The 11909-nt window shown below is 42.3% G+C and overlaps 1 protein-coding gene across 1 annotated transcript in view; it reads left to right on the top strand.

Moving 5' to 3' along the window:
* Window positions 1-11909, top strand: part of LOC134858675 (uncharacterized) — a 41105-nt gene that overhangs the window by 25929 nt on the left and 3267 nt on the right. Inside the window, 9 exon segments of the mRNA XM_063874683.1 lie at window positions 1225-1283; window positions 3876-3965; window positions 7821-7864; window positions 9195-9231; window positions 9233-9371; window positions 9969-10039; window positions 10351-10508; window positions 10724-10868; window positions 11746-11886. Coding sequence (XP_063730753.1) covers window positions 1225-1283; window positions 3876-3965; window positions 7821-7864; window positions 9195-9231; window positions 9233-9371; window positions 9969-10039; window positions 10351-10508; window positions 10724-10868; window positions 11746-11886 — 884 coding nt within the window.

Below are 11909 nucleotides of genomic sequence, written 5' to 3' on the forward strand. Positions count from 1 at the left end.
TCTCACCTCTCTCCTGTCTCTCTCCTGTCGCTCTCTCCTGTCTCTCTCACCTCTCTCTCTCCTGTCGCTCTCTCCTGTCTCTCTCACCTCTCTCTCTCCTGTCTCTCCTGTCGCTCTCTCCTGTCTCTCTCTCCTGTCGCTCTCACCTGTCTCTCTCACCTGTCTCTCTCTCCTGTCGCTCTCTCCTGTCGCTCTCTCCTGTCTCTCTCACCTCTCTCTCTCACTCCTGTCTCTGTCTCTCTCTCTCACCTCACTCCTCTCGCTCTCACCTGTCTTTCTCACCTCTCTCTCTCTCCTGTCTCTGTCTCTCTCTCTCTCACCTCTCTCCTGTCACTCTCTCCTGTCTCTCTCTCCTGTATCTCTCTCCTGTATCTCTCACCTCTCTCCTCTCTCTCTCACCTGTCTCTCTCCTGTCTCTCTTTCCTGTCTCTCTCATCTCTCTCTCTCCTGGCTCTCTCCTGTCTCTCTCACCTCTCTCTCTCCTGTCGCTCTCTCCTGTCTCTCTCACCTCTCTCCTCTCTCTCCTGTCTCTCTCACCTCTCTCTCTCCTGTCTCTCTCACCTCTCTCTCTCCTCTCTCTCACCTCTCTCTCACCTCTCTCTCACCTCTCTCTCTCCTGTCTCGCACCTCTCTCTTTCCTGTCTCTCTCCTCTCTCTCTCCTGTCTCTCTCTCCTGTCTCTCACCTCTCTCTTTCCTGTCTCTCTCCTCTCTCTCTCCTGTCTCTCTCACCTCTCTCTCTCCTCTCTCTCACCTCTCTCTTTCCTGTCTCTCTCCTCTCTCTCTCCTGTCTCTCTCACCTCTCTCTCTCCTCTCTCTCACCTCTCTCTCTCTCACCTCTCTCTCTCCTCTCTCTCTCTCCTCTCTCTCTCCTGTCTCTCTCACCTCTCTCTCACCTCTCTCTCTCCTGTCTCTCTCACCTCTCTCTCTCACCTCTCTCTCTCCTCTCTCTCTCCTGTCTCTCTCACCTCTCTCTCTCCTCTCTCTCACCTCTCTCTCTCTCCTCTCTCTCTCCTCTCTCTCTCCTGTCTCTCTCCTGTCTCTCTCACCTCTCTCTCTCCTGTCTCTCTCACCTCTCTCTCTCACCTCTCTCTCACCTCTCTCTCTCCTCTCTCTCTCCTGTCTCTCTCACCTCTCTCTCTCCTCTCTCTCACCTCTCTCTCTCACCTCTCTCTCTCCTCTCTCTCTCCTCTCTCTCTCCTGTCTCTCTCCTGTCTCTCTCTCAGACAGCGTCCACACTCTGACCTGTGCCGTCATGTTGCTGAACTCTGATCTCCACGGAAACGTGAGTGACTTCATGAAAGGTGTATAAACGATGTTTGTGTTTCTAATTCAGTTCCTGTTGTTTATTTATTCTGCTGTATGTAAACAAGTAAACACAAACACACTCATTCAGAAGTACCTCAGTTTGCAGTACTTAAAGTACCTCAGTTTGCAGTACTTAAAGTACCTCAGTTTGCAGTACTTAAAGTACCTCAGTTTGCAGTACTTAAAGTACTTCAGTTTGCAGTACTTAAAGTACCTCAGTTTGCAGTACTTAAAGTACCTCAGTTTGCAGTACTTAAAGTACTTCAGTTTGCAGTACTTAAAGTACCTCAGTTTGCAGTACTTAAAGTACTTCAGTTTGCAGTACTTAAAGTACTTCAGTTTGCAGTACTTAAAGTACCTCAGTTTGCAGTACTTAAAGTATTTCAGTTTGCAGTACTTAAAGTACTTCAGTTTGCAGTACTTAAAGTACTTCAGTTTGCAGTACTTAAAGTATTTCAGTTTGCAGTACTTAAAGTACTTCAGTTTGCAGTACTTAAAGTATTTCAGTTTGCAGTACTTAAAGTACTTCAGTTTGCAGTACTTAAAGTATTTCAGTTTGCAGTACTTAAAGTATTTCAGTTTGCAGTACTTAAAGTACCTCAGTTTGCAGTACTTAAAGTACTTCAGTTTGCAGTACTTAAAGTACTTCAGTTTGCAGTACTTAAAGTATTTCAGTTTGCAGTACTTAAAGTATTTCAGTTTGCAGTACTTAAAGTACCTCAGTTTGCAGTACTTAAAGTACTTCAGTTTGCAGTACTTAAAGTATTTCAGTTTGCAGTACTTAAAGTATTTCAGTTTGCAGTACTTAAAGTACTTCAGTTTGCAGTACTTAAAGTACCTCAGTTTGCAGTACTTAAAGTACTTCAGTTTGCAGTACTTAAAGTATTTCAGTTTGCAGTACTTAAAGTACTTCAGTTTGCAGTACTTAAAGTACTTCAGTTTGCAGTACTTAAAGTACTTCAGTTTGCAGTACTTAAAGTACTTCAGTTTGCAGTACTTAAAGTACCTCAGTTTGCAGTACTTAAAGTACCTCAGTTTGCAGTACTTAAAGTATTTCAGTTTGCAGTACTTAAAGTATTTCAGTTTGCAGTACTTTGCAGTACTTAAAGTATTTCAGTTTGCAGTACTTAAAGTATTTCAGTTTGCAGTACTTAAAGTACTTCAGTTTGCAGTACTTAAAGTATTTCAGTTTGCAGTACTTAAAGTACTTCAGTTTGCAGTACTTAAAGTATTTCAGTTTGCAGTACTTAAAGTATTTCAGTTTGCAGTACTTAAAGTATTTCAGTTTGCAGTACTTAAAGTACCTCAGTTTGCAGTACTTAAAGTATTTCAGTTTGCAGTACTTAAAGTATTTCAGTTTGCAGTACTTAAAGTACCTCAGTTTGCAGTACTTAAAGTATTTCAGTTTGCAGTACTTAAAGTACTTCAGTTTGCAGTACTTAAAGTACCTCAGTTTGCAGTACTTAAAGTACCTCAGTTTGCAGTACTTAAAGTATTTCAGTTTGCAGTACTTAAAGTATTTCAGTTTGCAGTACTTAAAGTACTTCAGTTTGCAGTACTTAAAGTACCTCAGTTTGCAGTACTTAGAGTACCTCAGTTTGCAGTACTTAAAGTACTTCAGTTTGCAGTACTTAAAGTACTTCAGTTTGCAGTACTTAAAGTACTTCAGTTTGCAGTACTTAAAGTACTTCAGTTTGCAGTACTTAAAGTACTTCAGTTTGCAGTACTTAAAGTACTTCAGTTTGCAGTACTTAAAGTATTTCAGTTTGCAGTACTTAAAGTACTTCAGTTTGCAGTACTTAAAGTACCTCAGTTTGCAGTACTTTGCAGTACTTAAAGTACCTCAGTTTGCAGTACTTAAAGTACTTCAGTTTGCAGTACTTAAAGTATTTCAGTTTGCAGTACTTAAAGTACCTCAGTTTGCAGTACTTAAAGTACTTCAGTTTGCAGTACTTAAAGTACTTCAGTTTGCAGTACTTAAAGTACTTCAGTTTGCAGTACTTTTACTCGTTGGTACTGTGTGTGACTCGGAGGTGTTGCTCGGCGCGTGTGATTGGACAGCTTGTTGCCGCGGTGACGGTCATCACTTCCTGAAACAGGTTCACAAACTGAGCGTTACCATGACGACGCAGAAACTCCATCTGCTGGGAGTCAGACGCTCACAGTATGAGTACACACAGTATGAGTACACACAGTATGAGTACACACAGTATGAGTACACACAGTATGAGTACACAGAGTATTAGTACACACAGTATGAGTACACACAGTATGAGTACACACAGTATGAGTACACACAGTATGAGTACACACAGTATGAGTACACAGAGTATTAGTACACACAGTATGAGTACACACAGTATGAGTACACACAGTATGAGTACACACAGTATTAGTACACACAGTATGAGTACACACAGTATGAGTACACACAGTATGAGTACACACAGTATGAGTACACACAGTATTAGTACACACAGTATGAGTACACACAGTATGAGTACACACAGTATGAGTACTTGTGGATATTATGGGATGTCTGTGATGACGGTGTGTTTATGGTCTGCAGAACGTGGGGAAGAGGATGTCCTGCAGTCAGTTCATCACCAACCTGGAGGGTCTCAACGACGGGAAAGACTTCCCCAAAGACCAGCTGAAGGTACACACATACACACACACACACACACACACACACACACACACACACACACACACACACAAACAGCTGGTTTTAATATAACGATGTAAGCCACGGTTTGCAGAGTGTCTACCTGAGGACCAGAGCAGCGGCGCTCTGCACCAAAAAGCTGTGAGGTCATTAAATAATTATCAGACGATATCAAAACCTCTTAAATAATTCCTTCAGCTCTTAAAGCTCCCCTATCATCCTCCTCTTCGTCAGTATACTCCAGGTCTCAGAGCCTGTCTCTGATTGGCTGAAACACCAAACAGATCATCCCATAACCCCCTCTGTTTCTGTTCCTAACGAGCTGATTCTGCGTCTGTGGCTTTAAATGCTAATGAGCTGCTGCTGGCCACGCCCCTCAGAGCTGATTGGTTTAAAGAAACACAATGCTGCTCTAGGAGGAGAATCAGGTGATCAGGTGGGGGGGGGGGGGGGGTAGAGATAGATAGGACAGAAAGAGAGGGGGGGTCTTTGTTCCTGAATCAGAGTCTCTGAACACAGAGGGGGAGGGGGGGCACATGTTGATGTAGGAGAGACATGAAGGAGGAAGGAACACCTCGTTATTTATGATATTGCATATTTGATTAGAATGCGTTTTTGTATTTAGCTGATAAAATATGCATCGCTGCTTAAAGTTAATGGTTCACACACACACACACACACACACACACACACACACACACACACACACCCTCTGCTGATTAATATTTTCTTATTCATTTTCCAACTCATAATTTCTCTCAGCTGGATCAGGAGGATCTTTCATGTAATTTAATCAAATGAAAACATGGTTATCATTATTTCAAATATTGAGCGCAGAGAAACAGAATGTATACTTCAATATTCAAATGATTAAACATATCTGAGTGAGAAGAACGCTGATTAAAATATGTTATATGACCTGTAAAATAATACATTAATGTTTTCAAATATATAAAACATTTACCTAAAAAACATGAAAAATGTGATATAAATGAAAGAGAAGAAATACTGAACCCTCTTAAATAATACAGTAAATACATACTGATCAACTCTGGTGGAAAAACTATCAATAATATACATATCCAAATAAAGTCAAAGATTAAAGAGTATACAAAAATAAAATAGGATTAATAGAAAAGTGAAATGTTCAAATATTGAGTAATAAAATATATCCAAATGCTCAAAGCAGACAAACTAAAATGACCCAAAAGAAATATATTTATAACAAAATGGTAAATATACTTTACTCTTTCACTGTTTGATCTCAAAAGATGTAATACATCCCCAAATTGATGAATGTGAATAATAATACATCAGTGATTTATTGATCAGAGTAAATATCGCTGAGTCATGTTTTAAATATCCAGCTGAGTGTTGCTCCTGCTGAAACTCATTTACATTCAGAGAGAGTCCTCTGTGACGGACAGCTCAAAGGAGAGCGCGGGGGCGGGCCTTAGCCAGCATCCCTGGGCTCTGATTGGCTGCAGCTGCAGAGGGAAAATGCGCATTGAGAGAGCAAGGGGGAAAAGAGAGGGAGAGAGAGACGGGGGAGGGAGAGGGAGATCCACTTTGAGCTCAGACTGGAGGAGACAGCTCACCTGCTGGAGAAGAAGAAGAGGAAGAAGAGGAAAAGGAGGGAAGTTTAGCGTCTGCAGAAGAAGAAGAAGAAGAAGAAGAAGAAGAAGACCTCCCTTTTGTCACCTCCTGCTCCCAGGATGCAACAGGAGGAGCGTTTCTCCCTCTGCGCTGCACCTCCACAGATCTGACGTCAGGTTCAGGGTTTCAGTCTGTCTGCATGTGTGGGTGTTCGGCTGTTTTGGTGCCGATGAAGACTCTCCTCCGTCACGCAGCTCCATCACCAGCTCCATCACCCTGGGATTCTCCTCTGAAAACTCTGCGGGAAAATCAGGAGGAGATCCGAGTCGTGGATTCTTTTTTATCTCCATTTGATGTGTTGTGTTTTCCTGCAGGAGTGTGAGGCATCTCTGATCTAATATTGAGAGGGATTCAACACACACACACACACACACACACACACACACACACACACACACACACACACACACACACACACTGAGACAGGTGTGTGTGAGAGGGTGTGAACCGGAAGATGGATTTGTTTTGACAGCAAAATAAAAATCTTAATTTCAAACGAGGAATCGGGCAGATCCTTAAATCTCGTTAAATTAATTTAATTAACCCAAATCAGGATTTATTTAATATATCTTTTTCTTAAAATCATTTCATAAATGCATCTTAATTTGCTGTGATGAATTTTAACATTTCTCAAAAATGTTAAAATATTAGGACATATTTTCTATATTTGGTTTTTTCACAAATCATAAAATAATTTGGGATTTCATTTCCTAAAGTTTAGAAATAGCATATTAAATTGTCTTTATCTTAATGGCTGTAAAAGTGCTGACTGTATTTTATGAGGATTCTTACAGTCCTTAACAAGTTTTTAAATTAGCTTAATTATTTTATTTAAATCTGCCTTTTTTTAAATGTCTCAAATAAATATTTTTAAAATCTTAAAAATCCCGAAATATTAGGATTTATTTTATATTTCCTTTTTTCTGACTGAATTTAAAAATCTGAAATGATTATAATGGTTTTAATTGTAACAGATTTGGACAGCGTAAAATAACAAAGAAGACATTTTAAATTACGGTGTTTCTTCAATTTAAATACAGACCTAGTTTTTTTAATCATTGCTTCTTTATTTTTCTCAGGTCTCTTATTATTACCATATTGAACATTACGCACACCATAGTGTTTAAAGGTGAACATCAACTGTGAGGGTCTCTCAGGGGCTGCAGCAGCTCGGCCCTCTTCTTCTGCTGCTACCTGCGGAGCGTCGGCTGCAGGATTCTGAGCCGGATGTTTTTATGCATAATGAATCGGAGCGGGATCCATAATGCATCAGGATGACTGAGGCCTCGATTCAATCCTCTGCCCCACTTTCACAACACGCCCTCTGAGCTCCACATCTGAACAATATCGAGACAACGTCTTTAAAAACCTGTGGATTTTCACAATAAAAGCAGGATTTTTTCTAAAGTACTCCGGACGTATTTTAGGATCAAACAGGAAACGTTTTTATTTTCCTCACCCCCTCTTCCAGTGGATCGCTGTTAATTTTGGTCTCTGTGAAGTCCAGATGTTCCTCTGATCCCTGTACCCACCGCAATGATTGGCGTGAACAGCATCCACTCGTCGGGGCGCAATCGCTCGCGCTCGCTATGCTCAGTGCGAAGTGGGCGGGACTCCCGGGACACCGACCCCTTCAGATATCCAAGAACCCCCCGATCCAGATCCCTCAAACCGCTGGCCTTCCCCGACCTGCTCGGCAAGACGCAGGACGCCCATCAGCACCGGCAGAACCGCAAGAAGAAGGTAGAGCCGAACACCGGCAGCAGGGCTGTTGCTATTAGCTCGCTGGATATCTTCGGCAGTTCCTTTAATCGCTGTGAAGATGTTTTCAGATAAATACCACTTTGGCCTTGGGTTTTTCAAAATAAAAGCCCAGAAACATCGGCAGCGAGACTAACACCGTTTATTGTTATCATTAAATATGCAATTAGAGGTTTTTCACAATAAAAGCCCAGCAGAAGTAGGAACATTTTCTCGTAGACTTCCATCCAATCTGAGGAGGCGCCCCCTGCTGGATGTTGGAGAGAATGCAGCTATCAGATTCAAGTTTAAAATAACAGTTTTTTAGGAGAGCCAAAGGTCCAATACACACACACACACACACACACACACACACACACACACACACACACACACACACACACACACACACTCATGAACTGATGTAAACTGTGTGTTGTGTCTTTGCAGACTCTCTACAGCTCCATCAAGAACGAGAAGCTTCAATGGACGATGTAAGTTTCCCTCGTGTGTGTGTGTGTGTGTGTGTGTGTGTGTGCGCCCAGACTTTCTTATTTAAGCCTCTGTTGCCATGGCAACGGCTGCCTGCTTTCTCTCCCCGCTGTGATTACAGGTCAGCATCCCAACGCCCATGCTCCACTGTGGACACACACACACTTATGTATAAGTAAACACACACATGCAGTTCTAGAGGCGTTTGGTTTGCGTGTAGCGTCTGTTCAGCTTTATTTATTTATCTCCTGTCTGTCGCTTCTCATCTCCTGCGGATAAACTATACAAAACATTCATTAGAATAGCTTTTTATTCATTGCCATTTATTTAGTCCTGACATGTTTTCAGGTTTACTTCTGATAACAACAATAATGATAACTAAAATACTCACTCAAACAATACCAAGTAAATTATGTGGTAACAAATAAATGTAAAAAGGTGCCCTAATGATGTTATTAAGCAATGAGATGTAGATAAGGCTATTGTTTACACCTTTAATGTTAGGCCCCGTGCCCACGACAACGGTAACGACAGATAAACGTAGAACATTTCGACAGATGTGCCTATCGTGCACACGGCGACGGCGTTTTTAGGAGTTGAAAACGGAGAAAACGCAAACGCCCCTCAAAGTGGAGATCTTGAAAACGTTCCAGTCTCTCGTCGCCGTAGGAACAGTTCAAAACGCAGAAGTGCGTTTTTTGCACAGGTTTTTTTTTTGCACAGGCATCTGGAAGTGACGTTCTAGCGCCAAATTTGAGCCTGCCCTTTGATAAACATGGATGAACGTGTAGCAGTAGCCGCGTTGAATGGTATGCATGCAGGCCAACAAATGGCGAGACTCTTTACCGAGAGTCATTTAGACCATAGGAGACGATACCAACGGATATTGGACATTATTGACGCACCGGAGGAAGTAGCCACAAAACAGGCATTTGGTATTGTTGCTACTGCCACCTACGTCCGGGGCGTGCTTACTTCATCGGCAAACTGCGAGTATTATGAGTTTTATACGTTTTCCCTGTTCCCATGGATAGACAGATATCCACCCCCAAAACGCTCGTGAGAACGCAGATAAACGCAGATAAATTGTGGAGGGGAAAAACGGACATCTGCGTTTTTGCTTCAGAGCGTTGTCGTGGGCACGTAGCCTTAGTAGTAAAACAAAATGTGCATTTTCTCAAATACGTTTTAATAGCATAGATATGACATAATTATAATGTGCAGCCTAAAGAATAGGAATAATAACTGATGGTGAATAAAGAGCAGAGGAGAGAGATAAAGTGGGTCTAAAAGAAAAGGTATTCAACCACTAACGCTGTGATGACCCCTCAGAGACGAGGAGGACCTGAGGACGTCGTTTGGGGAGCTGGAGGGGGGGGGAGGTGAGGACGGACTCCGCCTCCCTCACCCTGCGGCGGCCGGGGGGAGGAGCCCAGCAGAACGATGGGGAAATCTACAAGAGCGGCTTCCTGGTCCGGAAGGTCCACGCCGACCCCGACGGGAAGAGAAGTGGGTCCTCTTCTTGTCTAAATAATGTTTTGTTTTAAAATATTTTCGGTCTTCAATATTGTTTTCTAAAATGTTATTTTGTCTCAATTTATTCATTTTTTATTTTATAACAAAAAGAGAATTCTTTACGTCTTAATTTAATTTATTTTAATTAATTTAATTTCTATTCATAATTATTTTATTGTCGTTTTTGTTTAATTAAGAACATTTATTTTTAATTTATTGGTTATTCATTTTTTGTTTCTTTATGAATTTTCTTTTTTTTGTGTTCTAAATATATTAAGTGTGCTGTTTTAATATGTTTTTATGAATTGTATTTCTGTTTTTAGAAAAGCGCTCTATAAATAAAATGTATTATTATTTATTTTTCAAGGTTTTTAATTTCTTCTTTAATTCCTGTTTTCATATTTCTTTGTTGATTTTTTGATGTATTACATTTTTAATCCTTTTTTTTTGTCCTGATTTTATTTGTTTTCCTTTAACATTTTGCTCTTGCCTTTGCTCCCCTCTCCGCTGAGTTTTGTTGATGTGAATAATGATTAAACTCACTGCCTCTGGTGGAGTATTTCACTTCCCATGATGCCTTGTGTTTTGCAGCTCCGCGGGGTAAGAGGGGATGGAAATCCTTCTACGCCACTCTGAAGGGGCTGGTGCTCTACCTGCAGAAGGTAAACATCTGGACTACATTTCCCAGCAGCCACTCTGTTTCACACTCCAGTTCCTCCACAGGAAGCGTCTATTTATAACTCTGTCCCAAATCCTGAAAACAGACTGTCGACCAGATCTAAATATATTAACGGCTTTGATGTTTGTTTTTTTGTAGTTTCCTCAGACTTGAATGTGACACCATTTCTGTAGTTCTTTCACTTCTTAGATTCTACAAATTAAAGCAGTGGAAGCAATGCTTTCTGGGAGTTGTAGTTGACTGTGTGTGTGTTCATTGCCTGTGATGTAACGCTGCTTTGTGATTGAATGACAGGATGAGTTCCGTGTGGACCGGGACCTGTCGGAGGACGACGTGAAGAACTCCGTGTCGGTGCATCACTCTCTCGCCATGAGGGCGGCCGACTACAGCAAGAGACCCAACGTGTTCTACCTGAGGACGGCCGACTGGAGGGTGTTCCTGCTGCAGGCCCCGTGAGACACACACACACACACACACACACACACACACACACACTCTCACTCACACACACATACACACACACTCTCACACTCACCCCCCCCCACACACACACACTAAACACACACACTCTCACTCACACACTCACACACACACACACTCTCACACTCACACCCCAGCCCCCCCCACACACACACACACACTCACTCTCACACTCTGCCCCCCCCAGGAGTGCAGAGCAGATGCAGTCGTGGATCACTCGCATCAACGTGGTGGCGGCCATGTTTTCTGCTCCTCCGTTCCCGGCGGCGATCGGCTCTCAGAAGAGGTTCAGCCGGCCCCTGCTGCCGGGGTCCCTCACCAAGCTCACACAGGTACTCTCACCGGACTGGATCGACCGCCCGGGTTCACTCATTTATTATTATTATTGTTATTTGCTTAACTTTGAACTTACTTTCCTCTCTCCCTGTTTTAAAATATTCATCACTTTTACTCATATCAAGATTTTGTTATAAATAAATCTTATTTGTGGTTCCAGATATTTTAGTCCTTTCAGTTTTATTTTAAAGAATACCAGAAATGAATAAAATAACATTAAGCTGTGTTAGAAAGCCCACACATTGACATTATAGGTAGATGAGTTTGTGTGGTTTGTTAGAAGTGTCTGTCCTTAATGCCCGCGGTGATTTGAGCTGTTACATGTGTATGACGTCATCGGAGCTGTGCCTGTGTGCCGGTGAAAAGTGCAGTTTCGTTTATGACGGTGGATAACGAGACGGCAGCGCTTTTTTCTCCCGTTTTCCCTCAACATTTCCTTTGCCGTACTGCTGTTTAGTGCTGTGCGTAAATACAAAAGACCACACAGACACACATGGCTATTGAAGATCTGAACTGGGATAGTCTGTTCTCCGTGTTCCATCCACACCGTGCCCTCTCTACACCACAACTTCCTGGAGACCCCACTCTCCTTCACAAACTGAAAACACTGTACATAGAGAATGTTTTGTTTTTTGTATATAAGTGTATATATTCTTCATCAAATCTTCTGTCAGTTTTTCGGGTATCATTTATTTTCTTTGTTTCTGGTAAATGTGTCATCCCGTATATCTGGGGCGTACTCCTCTCCATGGGTCCCGCTCCTCTGGGCCTGGAGCTCTGAGGATCAGGCTGGGATTATTAGGACTCTTTCTGCTTCAGATCTCCAGCCTCCTGTTGATTTCACAGGTGTTATTGTTTGTGTTTGTCCGTCAGGAGGAGCAGGTGAAGTGTCATGAGGGTCGCTTCAGGTCCGTCTCCTCGGAGCTCGCCGAGCTCTCCTCGGAACCCGACCGGAAGGTCAAAGGTCGCGAGCTGGAGGAGCACAAACTGAGGCAGGAGTACCTGGAGTTCGAGGTGAGGACACTCACTCACTCACA

The sequence above is a fragment of the Eleginops maclovinus genome, chromosome 22 (genome assembly GCF_036324505.1).
Source record: "Eleginops maclovinus isolate JMC-PN-2008 ecotype Puerto Natales chromosome 22, JC_Emac_rtc_rv5, whole genome shotgun sequence".
Taxonomy (NCBI): Eukaryota; Metazoa; Chordata; class Actinopteri; order Perciformes; family Eleginopidae; genus Eleginops; species Eleginops maclovinus.